Here is a 21,115-nt window from a genome sequence, read left to right as displayed (position 1 = left end):
GAGAAAAAAAAAAAAACAGTTCTCCTTCCTTTTCACACGGCTTTACCATTCTCACAACACTTCTAGTCACCAATTGTGGGGGCGGGGTCTCCAGCCCAAGCAGATCCACAATTTAACTCAGTTCGGACACTAAGGAGAAGGCCTGAAAGGCTCTCACACTCCCGCTTCAGGGTGGAGGACCTGCTGGGGACAGGCAGGGTGCAGATGCACATCCAGATGGCAGCCGCCACGCACAGGGCAGGGTGTGTGGGCAGAGCCGCCATGCCTCCCCGGGCACACCACTCTCCGGCACCTGTACCTGTTCACCAACCCAGAGGCTCTCCGAACGTCACACCTGAGGGATTTTTACGGCGGCTTCACCACGCAGGCATGACAGGTCATTAACTTCCCTGTTCCCTTCTTCCTTCTCATTAGTACGGGGGAGGGGACGGGGGCGGGGGGAACAGAGCTGAAAATTCCAAGCTTCCTTCTAACCAAGGCTTGGTCTTTTAGGTGACCAGCTCTCACCGGGGAGCCATCCAGGAGCTCAAAGTCACTTCATTGGGACACCCCCATCACCCAAGGAAAGATAAGGTTTTCAAGCACACTGTGCGGGGAACGGGGGGCAAAGACCAAATATATGTGCCTATTACCCCATGGAATGACAAGGAGTAAACAACCAGCAAGGTCTGCAAGATCCCGAGACTTAAAAAACTCAGGAGCACTTGTCCTGGCGGGTGACTCCACTGATCGTCCCATTCACATACCTGGGTTGTGAGCTAGATCCTGGGTTGGGGTGCATGTGGGAGGCAACCGATCGGTGTTGTTCTCTCACACTAATGTTTCTCTTTCCCTTTTTCTCTCTCTCTCTCTCCTCCTTCTTCTCTCTTTAAAATCAACAAACAAGCCGAAACCAGTTTGGCTCAGTGGATAGAGCCTTGGCCTGGGGACTGAAAGGTCCCAGGTTCTATTCCCGTCAAGGGCATGTACCTTTGTTGCGGGCACATCCCCAGTGGGGGCGGGAGGTACAGGAGGCAGCTGATCAATGATTCTCTCTCATCGAAGTTTCTATATCTCTATCCCTCTCCCTTCTTCTCTGTAAAAAATCAATAAAATATATTTTAAAAATAAATAAAATCGCCCTAACTGGTGTGACTCAGTGGATAGAGCATCGGCCTGTGGACTCAAAGGTCCCAGGTTCGATTCCGGTCAAGGGCATGTACCTTGGTTGCAGGCACATCCCCAGTGCGGGGTGTGCAGGAGGCTGCTGATTGATGTTTCTCTCTCATCGATGTTTCTAGCTCTCTATCCCTCTCCCTTCCTCTCTGTAAAAAAAATCAGTAAAATATATTTAAAAAAATAAATAAAATAAACAAACATGTCTTTGGGTGAGGATGTAAAAGACCCTCAGGAATAGTAACTCATGGTGTGCAGCCCATTCCCCCCCCCCCCCCCCCCCCAGCTTCAATAGCAGGCACAGCAGCTGCCTCCCCAATAGCATTTCTGTGAGAAGGCTGATGTCATCTCTGGCCGGGCGGTAGGGGGAGCCTTTGGGTCGTGTCTCACTTAATCAGCAGCATCTCAGCCCCTGGCCATTGATACTGGCTCAGTGATAGGCAGGGGCCATAGTCTGGACCAATGAGGCATATTGAGAGGTCTTTCTTTCTTTCTTCTTTTAATATATTTCATTGCTTATTTACAGAGAGGAAGGGAGAGGGATAGAGAGCTAGAAACATCGATGAGAGAGAAACATCGACCAGCTGTCTCCTGCACACCCCTCACAGGGAATGTGCCCACAACCAAGGTACATGCCCTTGGCGGGAATCGAACCTGGGACCTTTCAGTCCACAGACCGACGCTCTATCCACCGAGCCAAACCGGTTTCAGCTGAAAGGTTTTTCTAGAGGCTCCTGGAGGGAAATATCTGCCCTCTGTCCCTTTCTCCCTTCCCATCTCAGGCTCTTCCCATCTGTTTGTCTGTCTGTCCCTCTCTCTGCCCCTTCTGAATGTGAAGAAAAAGTGTGGCCCCAGGGGTGTTTGCCAGCCATCATGCAACCTGAGGGAAGACGCTTATCCTTAGGACAGAGATGGACAGACCGTGCTGCAGCCAGCCACGCCCGATACCTCTTTTATGTGTGAAACGATGATTCTCTTTTCCTTAAGCCAGCTGGGGTGGGTGTACTGCACCTGCATGAACACCTGCTAGATAAGGTACCCGAGTGGGATGGGGACAGGACCCCCACGCCCACGGTGTCCTCGAGCGGAAGAAATGGTGGGCTCCAAAGAAGAGGGATGAGAACGCCCTGCAGCGGGAGTGAGAGCCGTTGGTGAGCGCCGTGGGCAAGGAGACCCGTAGATTCTTGGGGGCAGAGACGACTCTTCGCTGCCCTCCACCCATCGCCAGGTGAGACGCCTCTCTCCGCCTGTCCTAACACGCAGCCCTGGAAGGGTTCGAGGGGACCTCTCTCCCCAGTTCCAGAAGGACAGACGGAGGGTGGGGAAGGAAGGGAATCAGCGCGGACTGTCACACAGAGGCTGGCGGGAGGTTTGGTCCAGAGGACAGAGAGGATGCTGGGAGCTGGGCCTACGGACAGGAAGGATGTCTGTGGTTGAAGCCCCGCGGTGTGCCCGGATATGGAGCATCTTGGTCGTGATGGCAGCGATAACACGCACGGATTTTTTCGCAGTTGGCATAACTCCATCACCTCACTGTCAAAGGGCCCGGGGGAGGTTCTCACTCTCCGGGGGTCCTCGGGGAGACAGTCCTGCTCCAGGTGCACAGGGGCCGACAGAAGTGGGCTCAGGGAGACCCCCTCCCCAGCAGGGAGGAGGGACCACGTCTGCAGGGCTGAGTCAGCGTCAGCGATGGACGAGAAGTGGGCAGGGCACCTGGGCAGGGACACCCGGTGCCAGGGCAGGAAGAGCAGGGACATGGGGCGGGGCAGCTGCACGCGGTGCCTGGGAGGCATCGCAGGAGCCTCTCCCTGGGAGACTCAGCGCCCGGGCTTCCTTCCAGCTGCTTCACTCTCAGGGGGCCCCTGCGGATAGGGAATGGTGTGGAAACATGGGGTTTCCCGGTCAGGACAGGAGGGAACGTGGGGGTTTGACTCCAGCCCAGCCCAGCCCAGCCTGGGGAGGTCGTGCACCTGCCCAAAGTGGAGGCTGCAGCCTTCCCTCTCCAGGTAAAGGAAGGGGACGGTGTCACATGACAGCTGTCATGTGACAATGTCCCCTTCCCTCACCTGTCCACAGGTCCCTTCTCACGCTCCCTTTCCCACGGAACACGCCCCCTCCCCAGCCCCACACCCTCTCCCCTTTGCACGCCCGCGCACCCCCTCATCTTCACGCACGTGACCGCCCCCACCTCCCTCCCCCCTCCCCCCACTCAGCGCCCGGCCCCCCCTGCGCTCAGCCTCCAGCACTCCGCACCAGCACCTTGCACACGCACACGCACCGGCACACGCCAGCTCCTCCCTGCAACGGCTCACCCTTGCACACCTACACACCCGCGCTCCCCGGCTGGGCACGCACCCGCTCTGTCCCGCGCGCCGGCCTCCCGCCTCCGGGCGCCGCGCCCCCGCCCGCCTCCCCGCGGGGCCCTCCCGCGCACAGTGTCTGCCCGGGTCTCCCAGTTCCTCCGGGACCCCGGCCCCGCCCCCGCCCCGGAGCCCCGCCCCTGCCCCTAAGCCCCGCCCCCGGGCGGACAGGGGGCGGGGCGGGGGCGGGGCCGCGGCGCGGGCGGCGCAGGTGCCGGGCCGGGAGCGAGCGGCGGCGGCGGCGGCGGCGGCACCATGGGCCGGGCCCGGCGCTTCCAGTGGCCGCTGCTGCTGCTGTGGGCGGCCGCGGCGGCGCCAGGTAGGTGGGGGCCGGGGCGGCGGGCCGGGCCGGCGCGGCGGGGAGCGCGGCGCGCGGGCAGCCGGGCCGCCGCGGGGCCGCAGAGGCCGAACAATGCGCGCGGGGCCGGCCGGGCCCCCTCCCCGGACAAAGCGCAGCGGCGCGGGGTCGGCGCGGGAGCCGCGGGCGGGGGAGGGGGCGCGGGCCCGGCCGCCGTGCCGCAGCCCCCCCGCCCCGCACAGGCCCCGATCCCGGCGGGGACAAAGGGACCGAGACCCCCACCACCCCCACCCCCGCCCCCACCCCCGCCCCAGCCCGCCTACCCCGGCCGGTCCCGCTGTCCTTCTGTCCGCGCTCTGCGCCCCTCCGTCCGCCTGTGTCTGAGTCCTCAGGCTCCCTCCTGGTCCCTCTACCCTTGTCCTCTGCCCCCGGCCCTCAGCCCCGAAGTCCTGCCCCTCTCCTTTCTCCTCGCCTCCCTCTCCCCCACCCTCTACCCTCTTTGTCCCCCGCCTCTGTCCCTGGGTCTCTGCTCCTTTTTAGTGGGTCACCCTGTCCCCCATCATCCTCCCTAGTCCCCCTTCTCTGCCCCTCTGTATTCCTGCTCTCCCTCTCTGACCCTGTCTTGTTGTCACCCTTGTTTCTCTCTCTGTCCCCCATCTGTCCCATCCCCTTGTTCCTCTGTCCCCTGTCTTTCTGTCATTTCTGTTTCTCCAGCCCCCTCTGTCACCTCTCCCTCTCAGTCCTCCCCCGTCCCCTCTGTCTGTCCCACGGTCTCTCTGTCCCCTGCCTCTCTGCCGCCTCCCCTCTCCACCCTTACAACCTCCATCCTGGGATCCCCGTTCCCATCCTCCACCCCTCCCTCCACCTCTCTCTCTCTCTCTCTCTCTCTCTCTCTCTCCAGCACTATGTGCCCCTGGGGAGGAACTGAGTCAGGCAGGGCATCCCGAAAGGCCCCGGAGAGATGTGGGGGGAGGATTGTGTGGTGAACTCGGCATGTGGGCACACACGTGGATTCAGCAAATTCCTCCCAATGGCTGGCCCTCCCCGCCCGGTCACACACCCCGGCTGCTCCCCTCCAGAGCAGCCAGAGAGCCGCCCCACACAGCTCTCACACCCGGGGAGAGAGGCCGGGGACCTCCAACTTAGCGTGACCCTGAGACTGGGGACAAGGTCAGGAAATGTCACCCACACACCCTTCGCACTGTGTGCCTCGAACTTGTCACAGGCCACCTCCTCCCCGGGGGGCAGAGCGGGTCTCGGGAGGGAGGGAGGGTCGGGAGGTGGCTGGCGGAAGCGGGAGGGGTAGAGGCTCCGTGAGGGTTGGGAGAGGAGTGGGACCAGGTGGCCCGGGGCTGGGGGCCCGGGTGTGGATCCTGGCGCGCGCCGTTTGCCACAGTCACCGGGAACGAGGACCTTCCTCTCTCCAGGGCTTGGTTTCTCTCTCTGCAAAGCAGAGGATGTGGGGCCCGGGGATCTGACAGGGGAGGAATCCCAGCTCGAACCCCAGACAAGGTGAGGGGCCAGGCTGGCCTCCCGCCGCCCACTTCGCGTTCTCCTCTGGTCTCCGCCATGGCTCCCGGACGCGCAGCCTCACCTCCTTTCTTTGCCACAGACACGCTGCCATTTCCCTCAGCGACCTCTCCTTCCAGTGTTATTTTTCTTCTTTTTTTTTTTTTTAGGCCCTAAAATCCAGCCTCCTAGAATCCTAGCACCAATGAATCCAGCAAACAAAAACCCTGGGGGTAATCTGTAAGATGGACACCCCGCTGGGATTCTAGAGTCCCAGAATCTCTAAAAGTCTTGACACCTTTAACATTCTGGAACCTCGATGGCATCGGCCTGCTGGCCCCTTGGCATCTGTCACAGTCTGCAATCTTGGCCTCTCGGAGAGCCCGGGTCTTGGCACCTCTGCCATCTAGAATCCTGACAGCGTAGACCTTAGAACCAGAAGATGGCCCAAGAGGCCACCTACTCGGTGCGAGAATCTCTCACCCAGCACTTCGGGGAGGCGGGCAGCCTTACTGGTTTTCCCCTCGTTTAAAACTGCCGCATCCTGGTACTCTAATCCCTTCTGTAAACTTTCGCTAAATCCTGGGGCTTAGCAAGTCGGGAGAGAATGGTGTCGTGGGAAGAAGCACTCTGGATGGAGCCAGGAACCGGGCCCCTCTGGGGTGGTTTTGTATCCTCCCCATCCCTCCCCAGCCTTGCCTTCCCCTTCTGTGAAGCTCTGGGTGAGGGAGCTGCTGGCGTGCGTGATCTCAGAGGGCCCTGCCCGCCCTCCTTTCCACTGGAGGCTTCTGAGCGGCTCTGGCCACTAGGCTTCCGGGTGTGTGCCTGGTGCCCTCTCAGGCACCTCCTTCCTCTCTCACCTTGCCCAGCCGGGCATTCATTCGTGTCCTTTCAAAGACACATTCTCTCTTCTCCTGGCTCGCCCGTCTGCCGCGAAGAGCAGGCAGATGCTGACATTGATGCCAAAAGAAAGAAGGGTCCAGGGTGGGAGGTGAGAAAGCGGATGGATGGGGAGTCTGCCTAGAGAGGCACAGGCCAGAGCTTGGAGCAAACAGACACCCAGATACAGAGAAAAGACAGAGAGGCTGTCAGAGCTGGGGGGCCGGAGGGTGGGGTCGGGGGGTGGGGGGGAGATTGTTGATTCCAAATAGTGTTTCCCTCCTAAGTGACTCACTTTTCCCTTCTGGAGTTCTGCCCCGCTGCTCTGAGCACAGGGGGGCTTGTCCCCAGTGTGAGTCAGCCCCTGGTCCAGGTCCCAGGAAGTTCCTGTCACTGACCCCCACCCACCCACGAGCTGGGTGCCCGAGTCCCCGTCGCTGAGGTCAGATTCTGCAAAGGATTCCAAGACCTTAGACGCAGCAACGGGGCCGGCCGGGGCCTGGGTGGGTTAATGGCGTGCGAGCCAGGCCTGTCCCCATCGTGGGGAGCACAAAGACAGCTTTCTCTCTTGGGGTGGGGTGGGGAGGCGTGGAGACAGCCGGACTCGCCAGCACCCAATGGCGTGTGGCACCAGGACCCAAGCACCCACTGGTTTCTGCCCCTGCAGACCCCAGGCCGCTGGGGCTTCTGGGAACCGGGCACCACGGCTCCTCTGCAGGCACCCGGGAGGGCACGAGGGCAGCGGCAGAGCCGGGGCGCCCCTGGGAGGGGGTGAATGGTGGCCCCTGGGGGGGCGGCGAGGACAGGGAGCCCTCAGTGCAGGCTCGCACCCTTCCGGGCGGAGCAGGAATTCCTCCGCTGACCTCCCCCCCACACACTCAGGGGGATCTCCAGAGGATGCTCCCTCCCCCTGGGCCTGAGCCTGGAATCCAGGGAGTTCTGAATATCCCAGAAATGTGGGGGCCACAGGGCAGACTGTGTGTGAGGCTCCTGACTCACCCTGAGGCCCCCCATCTGATGCTTGGTTTCCAGAGAAGAGGGGGATAGAGGGCTGGGGAGGCAGGACTGTGGCTCTCGGGACTGAGGACTGTGCACCTGGAGTCAGAAGTTTCCAAGAGAGGAGCAGGGTGGGGGCCGGACCCCTGGGGGTGAGGGAGGAGGGGCTGGGGGCCTGGATTCCAGGGTCTGAGGGAGGAGGGCTGGGGGCCTGGATTCCAGGGTCTGAGGGAGGAGGGCTGGGGGCCTGGATTCCAGGGTCTGAGGGAGGAGGGGCTGGGGGCCTGGACCCCTGACTCTGAGGGAGGAGGGTCTGGGGGCCTGGACTCCTGGGTCTGAGGGAGGAGGGGTGGGGGCCTGGACTCCTGGGCCTGAGGGAGAAAGGGCTAGGGGCTGAGACTCCTGGGTCTGAGGGAGGAGGGACTGGGGGCCTGGACTCCTGACTCTGAGGGAGGTGGGGGCCTGGGCTGGACTGGGGTCTGAGGGAGGAGGGTTCCGAGAGAGAAGGGCTGAGGGTCCATACTCCTAGGTCTTGGAGGAGGAGGAGGGGCTGGGACCCTGACGCCTGGGTCCTGCGAATACAGGCGCCTTCACAAGGCTGAGCTGAGGAAGAATTGATGCTTTGTGCAAGGATGCTCGGACTCCGCCATTGGTGGGGGGTGGAGGGGGTGTTCAGGCAGGACGCAGGGACGTACCACCTCCCCAGGGGAGGAAGCAGGAGAAGAAGGCACGATGCCACCAGCCTCCCGGGGAGCGGATACGGAGGGGTGGCTGTGACCTTCCTGGAGCCGTGACCTTGAGACTCCCTTGGGTATTCGCTGACTCAGGACCCAGGAAGTGCTCCCCCACCCCACGGAGTTTCCGTGGAAACATCCACCAGCTGTGTCCTCGGGACCCCTGGCTCCCGGGCCCGGCGGAGGAGGGGGCTGGAGGCCCGGAGTTCTGGGTTTGAGAGAGGAGAGGCTGGGGGCTGGGGACTCCTGGGATTGAGGGAGAAGGATGCTGAGACTCAGGCTTTTTCCTGGTCCTGATGGAGGAGGGTGCTGGGAGCCGGGAGGAGCCGGGGAGAGGAGGCGGTTGGGGCTGTTTTCCTGGGTCCGAGGGAGCAGGGTGCTGGATTCTGGGCCTCTCTACATGTCACCTGCTCAGCCAGCCGCTCTTTCCCAAACCCTCCCGTCTCTTTTCCAGGCACCATCCCCATGACAACTCCGGGCTGTCAACACCGTTTAAAGGGCCAGCGCCCCAGTCCCCAAAGCTCAACCCCTCTCTGACCAGAGAGTCCCGCCTCACCACCCCCCAACCCCAAAACAAAAGCTCCCGGGACATTGATATTCCAAGCACAAACGCTGTTGGTTACTGAGTCTTCGGGAGGGGGAGGGAGTAAGACAAAAAGCCCCACCCTCACCCCATGTGCACCCTCAAGCACAGGGCAGGACATAAACTTGGGGGGCATCCCGATGGCTCTCCGGAGGCATTAAGTTTCTGCCACCAAATTACCTGGGGCCCCTGAGCCTCATTTCTCCACGTCTGTAAAATGGGGGGCTAGTATTGGCTGGGATCCTCATGCAGGATCTATGGCGAGGCTTCAGAATGTTTGTTTGTTTGTTTTAATATATTTTATTGATTTTTTTAACAGAGAGGAAGAGAGAGGGATAGAGAGTTAGAAACATCGATGAGAGAGAATCATCGATCAGCTGCCTCTTGCACACCCCCCTACTGGGGATGTGCCCGGAACCCAGGACCCCTCAGTCCACAGGCCCACGCTCTATCCACTGAGCCAAACCGGTTTGGGCCAAAATGTTTTTTTAAAGTGCCAGATGGAGCAGGCAGGCCAGTTTTCGCGTGCATGGATGGGCTAGGTCCTGGAGGCTGCCGTCATAGCAGTTTTGCAGCGGGCTCCCTGAGCTCGAGGCCCTGGGCTAATCCCTAGGAGGCAGGCATTGGCTGTATCCCCATTTTGCAGGCAGGCAGCTGAGGCTCAGAAAGGTGAAGCCACGGCCCCGGGTCACACAGACGGCCCGCGGTCCAGCTGGGACCGGCCCAGGTGTGTAAGATGAGAATAGCGATGCCACCAGGATGTTGTGAGGCTGAAATAAGATCCTGCCTGACACGTGCCATGCATTCATCCATCTCCAAACATTTGCCAGGTGCCAGGCACACGGCGGGGCACTGAGGGCATGGCAGTAAGCCCCAGGGTTTCTGTCCCTGCTCCCTGGAGATACATCTAGCGGTGGGGGACAATAAATAAAATAAGCACACTAGTAAAGTAATCTCAGCGAACTCTCCACACAGGAAATACAGCAGTGGTGGTGAAATAGAACGTGTTCTGGAGGCGAAGGGCTGGGGGATGAGAGAGAGTCACTCTGAAGAGGTGTCCGTGTGAGCAGAGTCACCGCATGGGGGGTGGGCAAGGGGAAAGAACATCCCAGGTGCCGGGCCCGGCTTGGCTCAGTGGATAGAGCGTCGGCCTGCGGACTCAAGGGTCCCGGGTTCGATTCTGGTCAGGGCATGTACCTTGGTTGTGGGCACATCCCCAGTAGGGGGGTGTGCAGGAGGCAGCTGATCGATGTTTCTCTCTCATTGATGTTTCTAAGTCTCTATCCCACTCTCTTCCTCTCTGTAAAAAATCAATAAAATATATTTTTTTAAAAAAAGAAGAAGAAAGAACATTCCAGGCAAAGGGAGGAGCACGTGAAAAGGCACTGGGTGGTAGCAAGCTCAGCGTGCGTGTAGGACGCCAAGGCCAGTGAGCTGGGGTGAAGCGAGGGTGATCAGAATTAGCCAGAGAGGGGCCAGGCCACGGCGCACCTTGAAGGCCCAGGGCAGGAGTCTAGATGTTATTCTAAGTGTGATGGGCAGCGAATGAAGGGTTTTAAGCGGAAAGGTGACTTGATCTGATTTACTTTTTTGGAAAGTCCATCTAGCAGACGTGTGGAGAAGGGCCTGGGGGGAGGCAGGCATGGATGGATCCAAGGAGGCCCATGCGTAGTTCTTAGAGGTTCGAGTAAGAGCCCTGGCCAGAAAGGCTCGTTTGGGCGGCGTCCCAAGCACCAGAAAGTCGCTGGTTTGATTCCTGGTCAGGGCATATGCCCAGGTTGCAGGCTCGATCCCCTATGGGGGCCGTGCCGAAGGCAGCCATCCGCTGATCAGTGTTTTCATTCTCACATCAATGTTTCTCTTTTTCCCTCTCCCTTCCTCTCTCTCCAAAAATCCATAAAAAATCTTTTGGGGGGTGGGGGGGCGAAGCTGGTTTGGCTCAGTGGATAGAGCGTGGGACCGAAAGGTCCCAGGTTCGATTCCGGTCAGGGGCGTGTACCTTGGTTGCGGGCACATCCCCAGTAGGGGGTGTGCAGAAGGCAGCCGATCGATGTTTCTCTCTCATCGATGTTTCTAACTATCTCTCTCCCTTCCTCTCTGTAAAAAATCAATAAAATATATATTTAAAAAAAATCTTTGGGGGGGGGAAATGGTTCCAGTAAAAGATAGTGTCACTGGGCCAGAGCGGGGGCAGGGGTGGGGACCGTCCAGCCCACTGCCATAGAAGGCTGGTGAAATCATTTGGTCTGGCCCAGCCAACACATTAGGGGTGAGTTAATTAAGTGTTTGACCAAATAGGCTAATTTTTTTTAAGTTGATAATTTTGTATGGCCCATGAATGACGTTATAAATATGCAAATGGCTTGGCAAAAAAAAAAAAAAAAAAAAAAAAAACCCTGAACTAGGGATATGGCCAAAGAGACAAAGATGAATGGGTGTGGGATGTTTTGGAAGTAGAATGAATAGATACTGCTGATGGAAAGGATGTCAGAGGTGAGGGGAAGGGTAAGAACGAGCTTGATTTCTAGGTGTGGGGCCTGCGCAGCCAGGCAGGTGATGGTTGTGACCTTTCCTGAGATTGAGAAAACACGGAGAGGAAAACATTTGGATCGGACGTGTGAAGCTTGGTATTCCAGGAGGCACTAGATAAATCACTATCAGTGGCTTCACAACACAAAAAGTTACACTAAACGTGAAATAAGTCCGGAAATAGGCAGCTGGGGCTTTTAGGGCCGCTCCACAGCATCACCGGAGGCCCAGGCACCCTGCAGCTCCTGCCTGTGCCATCCCTGCCGCCCTCTTCCTCATGGCCCAACACGGCTGCCAGCCCGCCAGGCCTCCGCATCCCGGCTCCAAGCAGCACAAAGGCGACCTGGTGGACAAGGGCCCTGGCCCCCCTTTTCGGAAATCCTCCCCACATTACCCCATGGCACTTTCCCTCGGACTCACTCCGCTGCAATAAAGCCCGGGAGATAGATCTCTGTGCGAGGCAGAGGGCAGCCGGAAGCTCCCCTCAGGCTCCTCTGCGGAGGAGAGAGGAAGGCATGGGTGGCCGGGTGGCAATCCATGCTCTCTCTCGGCCTCCACCCCTCGGAATTCATCTTTTCGGCCCCTCGGCCCCCAAACAAGGCTGCCCATCCTGCCTGCGGGGAGGAGAGCACGCTGGATGGGCTGTTCCGGTGATTGGTGTCTAACTCCACATCAATCTGGAAAGGCCCTCCGGGACAGGGACCTTTTCTGACTCATCTCTGGGCACCCAGCCTGGGAAACCTACCCCTGCCGAGGAAACACTCACGTGAATGGATAAGGCAGCCTGTAAGAGACACGGAGCGAGAGTTACCCAGCACTGCAGGGGTCTTCAAACTACGGCCCGCAGGCCACATGCAGCCCGCAGAGGAGTCTGATCCGGCCCGCTAGGTTTTTTGGGCAGTGAGCGCAGCCGAGGTGTTACAGTAGGGATTAGTGCACATGTGTCAAACACAAGGCCCGCGGGCCAAATCCAGCCTGCCAGGCCTTGCAATGTGGCCCGCACCGTGCTGTCATCACTGCACTCCGCTGTCAGTTTATGACATTGTCAGTTTATGACTGTTCAGTAAACCATTCGGCCTGCGATTTAGGCTGGATTTTAGATTTTGGCCCCTTCTCTGATTGAGTTCGACACCCCTAGATTAGTAGTTCATATAGTCCGGCCCTCCAGCTCTCTGAGGGACCGTGATCTGGCCCCCACTTTAAAAAGTTTGAGGACCTCTGACTTAAAGGTACATCACCAGGTGTGGTCGTGGTTCTTTCCAGCTCCAAAAACCTACACCGGCCTTCCGGAGAAAAGCTATAATCTCCTTCCGCCGGCACACCCCAAAACCCCTCACCGAAGCTGGACACACACCCAGACACCAGCGGTGCGGGTGGGTCTAAGTAAGAAACAGAATCAGAGAGATCCGGATGCAGGTCCTGGGTCTGCCACCTCTTGGGCTAGGACCTTAAGCAAGTCATTCTCTCCCTCCGGACTAATGGTCTCGTCTATAAAATGGGAACTGGGAGAAAACGTGATGGGAAACGGGGGCCTACGTTAGTTCAGATATTGTGATCATTTGCATGGAAATTATACAGGTAATGTCCTCAGCACAGCGAGCGCCTAATAAACAATAGCTATTGTGATTGTGATTCTGCCGATGACAGTGACAGTGATGATGGTGATGCTGATGGTGATTAATCTCAGCTTCCAGCCTTCTGCCAGGCTGTTTTCTCTGCTGGAAACACCCCCTTCCTAATCACCTACCTTGTTCCTCTGCCGTGTTAATCAGAGCCAGTTAACGTCCATAACAAACAGTCCTGGAACCTCGGTGGCGTTACAAAAAAAAGTGCATTCCTCGCTCAGACAAGCCACAGGGGGCAGTGAGTCAGGCCCCAGGCTTCCAGCTCGTGATCCTATCTTTTCTAAGCTCCCTGGGGTCCTCTCCATTCAGCCTTAAGAAGGAGTGATACCCTGGCTGGTGGGCTCAGTGGTTAGAGCATTGGCCCTTGAACCAAAGGGTCTCAGGTTTGATTCCTGGTCAAGGGCACACATCTGGATTGCAGGTTCGATCCCCAGCCAGGTTGGAGAGCATGCAGGAGGCAACCAATCAATGTATCTCACATTGATGTTTCTCTCTCTCTCTCTCTCTCTCTCTCTCTCTCTCTCTCTCTCTCTTTCTCTCTCTTTGTATCTCCCCTCCTCCCCCCACCCCTCCTTCCTTCCCATTCTCTCTCTCTTAAAAAAAAAAAAAAAAAAAAGGAAAAATATCTTCTGGTGAGGATTAATAAAAAAAGGGAAAGAAAAAGAAGGATGTGAGTGAGATGAGCCAGTTTGCAAGAGGTGTTTCTCCCTTCCATCTGCATCCTATTGACCAGAAGTCGGTCATATGGCCCCACCTAAGTACAAGGGACCCTGGGAAATGTAGCTTAATTATGTGTTGTACCAGTTAACTTTGGGGGTGTAACAGCACATCTAAAATGTAGTGGCTTTAGCCTGGCCTGTATGGCTCAGTAGTTGAGCGTTGATCAATGAAACAGGAAGCCATGGTTCAATTCCCCATCAGGGCACATGCCTGAGTTGTGGGCTTGAACCCCAGTAGGGGGCGTGCCTTCTTCAGAGGCAGCTGAGCAGTGATCATTGGTGATCATTCTCCCTCATCATTGGTGTTTCTATCTCTCTCTCTCTCTCTCCCTCTCCTTTCCTCTCTGAAATCAATACAAATATATTTTTAAAAATAAAAATAAGCCGAAACCGGTTTGGCTCAGTGGTAGAGCGTCGGTCTGTGGACTGAAAGGTCCCAGGTTCGATTCTGGTCAGGGGCATGTATGTTGGTTGCGGGCACATCCCCGGTATGGGATGTGCAAGAGGCAGATGGTCAGCGTTTCTCTCTCATCGGCGTTTCTAGCTCTCTATCTCTCTCCCTTCCTCTCTGTAACAAATCAATAAAAATATATTTTAAAATAATAATAATAAATAAATAAAAATAAAGCCTAGTGGCTTTAAACCATCACGTTATTCGCTCACAACGCTGGGAGCAGCAGTTTGGACTGGATCAATGGGGCAGTTCTCTTGGTCACAGTTGGGGTCACTCCTATGGCTGCCGTCACCTGCTGTTTCCCGGGGCTGGCTGGTGCAGGATGGCCTCAGGCACACGGCTGGCGGTGGGGGGGTGGGGGGGACCGGCTATTGGCTGGGCTTCTCTCACCTTCAAGGAAGCTAGTCTGGGCATCTTCACTCAACTGTCTCAGGGCAGCAAGAGGCGTGAGCGGGAGCTGCAAGGTCTTTTGAAGCGTAGGTTCTAGCAAATTCTGTGGGTCAGAGCAAGTCCCAAGGCGTGCCCAGATTCCCAGGGTCTGAGTGCCTCGGTGGGTGGAGCCGCCAAGTCACCTTACAAAGGGCTCGCACGCACGGAGAAGGGAAGCGTATTGTGGCCATCTGGCCGACAAGCCACAGCATGAGCCCAGGTGTGGAAGGCGGGGTCCAGGGAGCACCTCACGGTGTCCCACCCCTGGTCAGCTCCTGTTTACTTGAGATCTGGATCCAATCGAGCTTTCTTCCAGAACCTTCTCTAATCCCCCATCTCTCTCTAGGCAGTCTTTTAAAAACAACTTAAAAAATTGTTTTTATTGATTTTTTTAAGAGAGTGGAAGAAAGGGGGAGGGAGAGAAACATGGATGTGAGAGAGAAACATTGATTGGCTGCCTCCTGCACATCCCTTACCAGGGATGGAGCCCTGAACCCGGGCATGTGCCCTGATTGGGCATCAAGCTACAACCTGTTGGTACATGGGAAAATGCCCAACCAACTGAGCCACACTGGCCAGGGTTGTTGTTTTTTTTTTTTTTACTTTTAGTGTTATTTTATGCTGAATTTACTCCCAGGCCATACGCTTTTGTTTCTTCTGGAATATCTCTTTCTTTGTGCAACTTCCTCTCTGGTTTAGGTCTATCTGCTCTTCAGAGGGACCATCTCCAGGCGGCAGGGAGAGCTGCACAGGTTAACCCGCCCATGAGCTCTGTACGTTTGCATTGCATCTTGGGAGCTTTTCACCTGGATGTACTCAGTGACCAGAGGATCTACATCTAAACCCTTACGCTCAGCATTCTCTGCATTTTTTAAAAAATATATTTTATTGATTTTGTACAGAGAGGAAGGGAGAGAGATAGAGAGTCAGAAACATCGATGAGAGAGAGTCATCGATCAGCTGCCTCTTGCACACCCCCTACTGGGGATATGCCCGCAACAAAGGTACATGCCCTTGACCGGAATCGAACCTGGGACCTTTCAGTCCCCAAGCCGATGCTCTATCCATTGAGCCAAACCGGTCCCGGGTTTCTCTGCTTTTTTTAAGCAAAAATGCAGCACTTCTTGCCCGGCCCGTGTGGCCCAGTGGTTGAGCGTCAACTTATGAACCCGGAGGTCGAGGTTCGATTCCCAGGGCATATGCCTGAGTTGTGGGCTCAGTCTCCAGAGGGGCGAGCAGGAGGCAGCCATTCAATGATTCTCTCTCATCGATGATGTTTCTGTCTGTCCTCTCCCTCTCCCTTCTCTGAAATCAATAAAAATATATCTTTAAAAATTCAGCACTCTTTTTGTGCCACTGACCCTGCATCCAGCCCCACTCTTTAGCCTGGCACACCTACCAACCCCACCATCGTAATGACGGAATGGCGCACACTGCTTCTGTAAAGTGACATCCTGCAGATATTGGTGGCTTTTCTTTTTTTAAATCCTCACCTGAGGATGTTTTTTTCCATTGTTTTTTTTTTCTCAAGATAGAGAGTGGAAGGAAGCGAGGAGTAGAGAGAGAGACAGAGAAACATCGATGCGAGAAATACACAGATTGGTTGCCTCCTGAACGCACCCCAACCCGGACTGGGATCGAGCCTGCAACCCAGGTACATGCCCTGGATCGGGAATCAAACCTGTGACCCTTCCGTTCCCAGGGCTGCCGCTCTAACCACTGACCCACACCAGCCAGGGCTGCTTGGTGGCTCTTTGAATGTGCATACCCCCGATGACCTGGGCAGTTTCACGAGTGTTCTTAAAGTGATCACAAAGATTTGCACCTCTTCATGGGCAGGATTCTGTGGTTTTTCTGGGTCAGGTGACTTAGCAAACCATTTTCAGAGGGCATCTCCGGCTGCTTTTGGGAAGAGTCCCCAGGCCTGCCGTCTTGGCCTCCCTTTTCTCTGGGCTCCCAGGGTGCCCGGGGCAGCCCCCTCTAGAGTTCCTCTCTTGGACTCCAGCCTGCAGGAAACGCTGGGTGCGATACACTGAATGTGAGGGGAAGGAGAGGGATTGGAGGTTTGGATGGGAGAGCAAAAGATGCGAGAGAGAATTACAGCCACCAACGAGTCTCCTGTCCTGTCCAGGGGCGGGACAAGAGGTACAGACGGAGAACGTGACGGTGGCCGAGGGCGGGGTGGCGGAGATCACCTGCCGTCTGCACCAGTATGATGGGTCCATCGTTGTCATTCAGAATCCGGCCCGCCAGACCCTCTTCTTCAACGGCACCCGCGGTGAGTGCTGGGGTCCGGAATCCCGTCCTGGAGGAGGAGGGCTGGGAGCTGATTCCTGTGAGGGCAGAGCTGAGACTCTGGACTCCAGGGTCTGAGGGCGGAAGGGGCTGGGGCTCGGGCTCCTGGGTTCTCACATAGCATGGAGCCTGGGGGGGGGGGGGGGTGTTGAACCCTGCTCCTGTGGGTGGGAGGTCCTGTATCATTCCGGTCCCCAAGGGAGTAGAGAGAGGGACAGAGAAACATCGATGTGAGAAATACATCCATGTGGGCATCTAGATACATAGGTATGGCTGGAGCAAAGAGGCAGAGGGCTGGACTCCGAGCTCCAGGAGGAAGGGTCGAACCCCGGAGGCCAGGATTCCCCCCTGTTCACTCCTGGTTCACTCACTCTAGCCCTGAAGGATGAGCGTTTCCAGCTTGAGGAGTTCTCCCCTCGCAGGGTGCGGATCCGGCTCTCAGACGCCCGCCTGGAAGACGAGGGAGGCTACTTCTGCCAGCTCTACACCGAGGACACCCACCACCAGATCGCCACGCTCACCGTGCTGGGTAAACCACACCTCTCCCTCCCGCTGCCCACCCCTCCGCCTCCCTCCTTTGCCTTCCCTCATCCCGGGACCCTGCCCTGGCTGCTTTCAACCTCCCGGACATCAGGGCCCAGACCTCTGGGCTCTATGTTTGACCCTTGTTGCCTCAAACCCCCGCTGCCCGGTCCCTTTGAACCCACCTGGCTGTCTGCCCTGACCTCCCCGCTTCCCCGCTCCTCCCTGCCGCAGTGGCCCCGGAGAACCCCGTGGTGGAAGTCCGGGAGCAGGCTGTGGAGGGCGGCGAGGTGGAGCTCAGCTGCCTCGTCCCGCGGTCCCGCCCGGTTGCCGTTCTGCGCTGGTACCGCGACCGCAAAGAGCTGAAAGGTATGATCACCCCCGGAAAGGGGGATCCTAGGGGCGGGGCTTGGGAGGAGGCGGGGCTCCAAGGGGCGGGGCTTGGAGGAGAGGGCACAGGGCAGGTGGGCATGGGCCGGCGGGCAATGTGCAAGCTATTGAATACAATGACAGGTGGGAGGACAGGAAGAGCTTTGGGAAGAGGAATGTGGGATGGAGGACCTGATTTGGAAGGCTAGAGGCGGGGCCAGTGGATTAGGGGCGTGGCTTAGCAGATAGCCTGCTTTGGGATTGGCTGCAGGGAGGGGAGAGGGAGACCCCCTCGGGGGCGGAGCCAGAATCGGGGCTGAAAGACCTCCGGTCGGCCGGCAGGTGTGAGCAGCAGTAGGGAGAATGGCAAGGTGTGGAGCGTGGCGAGCACCGTGAGGTTCCGCGTGGACCGCAAGGACGACGGCGACATCGTCATCTGCGAGGCGCAGAACCAGGCGCTGCCCTCGGGGCACATCAAGCAGACGCAGTACGTGCTGGACGTGCAGTGTAAGTGCCCAGCCCGCAGGGACCGGCGGGGTGCGGGGGTGGGGGAATGGGGGGCAGTCCCAACGCCAGCCGCTGGACCCCGGGAGGGTTCCAACCCCGCGTGATGGCCCTGACAGCCACCCTCCCATCTCACTTCTGCCTGCAGACTCCCCCACGGCCCGCATCCATGCCTCGCAAGCTGTGGTGAGGGAGGGGGACACTCTGATGCTGACGTGTGCTGTCACGGGAAACCCCAGGTGAGCTCAGGGGCCTGAGACTCCTGAGGAGGGACCCTCTGGTGCCTAGGTGCTCCCTACCTAGATTCCGGAGAAGTCGGAATTGGGTGCTGGCGCCTGCGTCCCTTACTCTTTCTGTATTTTACCCTGGTCCAGGCCAAATCAGATCCGCTGGAGCCGCGGGAACGAGTCTTTGCCGGAGCGGGCCGAGGCGTTCGGGGAGACGCTGACGCTGCACGGCCTGGTATCCGCAGATAATGGCACCTACACTTGCGAGGCGTCGAACAAGCACGGCCACGCGAGGGCGCTCTATGTGCTCGTGGTCTACGGTGAGTGCAGGCTGCTGGGGGCGGGGCTCAGGGCAGGGGCGGGGCCTCTCGGGGTCCATGGGTAGGCGGGGCCTGTGCAAAGCCATTGATTCCGGAGATCCAACAGTCCACAAAGTTCTTATAGTTCGGAGGCCAGACTGACCGTCTGGGTTCAGTTTTGGCTCTTGCAACATCCTATTGCCGGTGACATGGTCTGCTCCTTAGTTTTCTCCTGGTAAAGTGGAAATGAACAATAGCACATATTTCAGGGTTTATGGAGATTGTAGGAGCTAAATATATAAAGTGTTTGGAACGACCCTCGCCAGTTAGTTCAGTGGGTAGAGCGTCAGGCTGCGCACCAAAGGGTTCTGGGTTCAATTCCGGCCAAGGGCACGTACTTTGGTTGCAGTCAAGGCAGGTGTAGGAGGCAACCAATAGATAATGCTTCTCTGTCTTTCCCTTTCTCTTCCACTCTCTCTAAAAGGTCAGTGGGAAAATATTATCAGGGGAGGATTAACCAAAAAAATAAAGTGGTTGGAAAGCCTCTAGCAAAAAAATGTTTAACTCTTACGACGGTGCAGCTGGAATTTTGGACATGTTTGGGCCCTAGACAGCATTTTAGACACCAGAAGCGTTTGGGACAAGGTGTGGTGAGGGACTTGGGCCCGAGGTTCTACGGGGGTAGAAACATGGTCCAAAGAAAAGAAGAGTGCTGTTTCTGTTCCTTGGGGGTGCGGTAAGGACAGGAGGCTGAGCAGGCCCTCGCAAAATGACTCAGGAGCCAGTGGGGCCGTGTGTAACCCAACACATGTTCCTCCAGGTAGGGGCAACATCAGGAAAGAGGGAAGCCAAGCCGTGAGAAAGGCCCAGCAGGTGGCAGTAACTTGAGGGGCATGGCACATGAAGGGGCGGGGTTAGAGGGTGGGTGGAATGATTTAAAAGGTTGGCAGCGATGGACGGGGCTGGGACCACCCTCCCATCACCGGGTCCTGCGCCCTGTTCCTCTGGCAGACCCCGGTGCGGTGGTAGAGGCTCAGACGTCCGTGCCCTACGCCATTGTGGGCGGCATCCTGGCGCTACTGGTGTTTCTGATCATATGCGTGCTGGTGGGCATGGTCTGGTGCTCGGTCCGGCAGAAAGGTGAGTAGTAGTGGTGGGGTTGTAGTTGGTGGGTTGTAGTTGGTGGTGGGGTTGTAGTTGGTGGTGGGGTTGTAGGTGGTGGGTTGTAGTTGGTGGTGGGGTTGTAGTTGGTGGTGAGGTTGTAGTTGGTTACAGGATTGGTAAGGGGGTGGGGTCTAGAGATGGAATTCAAGAGAGGGCAGAGCCTAGAACCAGGATTCAAACCCTGTGGGATCTGAAGCCAGTATTCCCAAAGGGGCGGGTGTTTTGCCCATAAATAACAGGGGTAAAACGCTGAAGCTGAATTAAAAACGTGGGTTTAAATTAAATGACTTTGCCTTCCTAATTGCTGGATTCCTCGGGAACAGAGCAAGGGGATAGCACCAAGAGAACAGATAAAGGTTGATCTCTCCATGAGCTTTTGGTATCTTCCTAATTCTGCTTCGCCCCTTTCTCTGCCCATGTTGCCATTCCCTGGTCTTGATTCCCTCTGTTCCCTGCGTTCCTTTCCTCCCTCTTTCTGGTCGGATGTCTGTCTCCTCTGTCTCCTTCTGCCCGTTTATTTCTGCTTAACTCCTGGCCCACCCCACAGGCTCCTACCTGACCCACGAGGCCAGTGGCTTGGACGAGCAGGGAGAAGCGAGAGAAGCCTTCCTCAACGGCAGCGACGGACACAAGAGGAAAGAAGAATTCTTCATCTGACCCCGTCTCTACCCCAGGCCTGGCCTGGGCGAGGGGCCACCCCACTGCCAGCTGCAAAGACATTGACCAGAGTCTGAGATGGTGGGCATCTCTCCCCACCACTAACACCTCAGACGTTTGGGCAGGGATGGGGGTGTCAAATGCCTGGGTCTCTGCGAGGGCCAGAAGCAAAGTCCCAGAGGCCTGGGGTCCCCCGGGGGGAGGGGCCAAAGGTCCAGATCCCCCAAGTCCAGGGAGGGCGGTAGGGATCGGGTTGGGGAAAGATAACTGGGGGAAGGCCAGGGCCCCTAAGCTGCAGAACCAGGTCACGTGGGGGAGGGGATCAGATTCTGGGAAGGGCGGGGTGGGCAGGGAAGGGAAACACAGAATTCTTTGGGGGTCCGAGACCCCATGCCAGCCATTGTAGGGGCTCCATAGAGCTCTGGGCACCTCTTTGCAAAGCCATGTTTGCACGGTGGGGGTAAGGGTGGGGGGGGAGGGTGTGGAAACGGATTCTGTGTCTTTGTGTCATAACGTTGATGGAGGAGGTGAGGGAGACAGCCCCGGCCCTTTTCGCCAATCCCCCTTCCCCAGGTCCCAGCTTCCCTTCCCTCTACCTTCTCCCCCCACATCTGTCCTATCTATACTTGTCTCTCTGTCCACCCACTCCTGGGGGGCCTCCCCCAGCTCTCCTCCAGGCGCCCCCCCAGGGAGGGGGAAAGGAGTTTAGGGAGGGTGTTGGTCTCTATGGTTTTATATATAATATATTAAAAAAATAAAAAATCTGTATGAAAATATCAGATTACGCCCTCCTCCCCCATTCCTGGCT

General features: G+C 57.4%; 1 protein-coding gene across 1 annotated transcript; it reads left to right on the top strand.

Annotated features, from left to right (window-relative positions):
- Positions 1 to 3,702: 3,702 nt before the first annotated feature.
- CADM4 (cell adhesion molecule 4) lies at positions 3,703 to 21,086 on the top strand. Its single transcript, XM_084860767.1, has 9 exons — positions 3,703 to 3,834; positions 16,402 to 16,548; positions 16,942 to 17,094; positions 17,322 to 17,456; positions 17,799 to 17,963; positions 18,109 to 18,199; positions 18,335 to 18,507; positions 19,498 to 19,626; positions 20,198 to 21,086. The coding sequence occupies exons 1-9, from the start codon at positions 3,771 to 3,773 to the stop codon at positions 20,305 to 20,307; spliced, it is 1,167 nt and encodes a 388-aa protein (XP_084716893.1). The 5' UTR covers positions 3,703 to 3,770; the 3' UTR covers positions 20,308 to 21,086.
- The last annotated feature ends 29 nt before the right edge of the window (positions 21,087 to 21,115 follow it).

Source organism: Pipistrellus hanaki, assembly GCF_964339955.1.
Source record: "Pipistrellus hanaki genome assembly, chromosome: 15".
Classification (NCBI taxonomy): Eukaryota; Metazoa; Chordata; class Mammalia; order Chiroptera; family Vespertilionidae; genus Pipistrellus; species Pipistrellus hanaki.
This window is presented reverse-complemented; position numbering and strand designations above follow the sequence as displayed.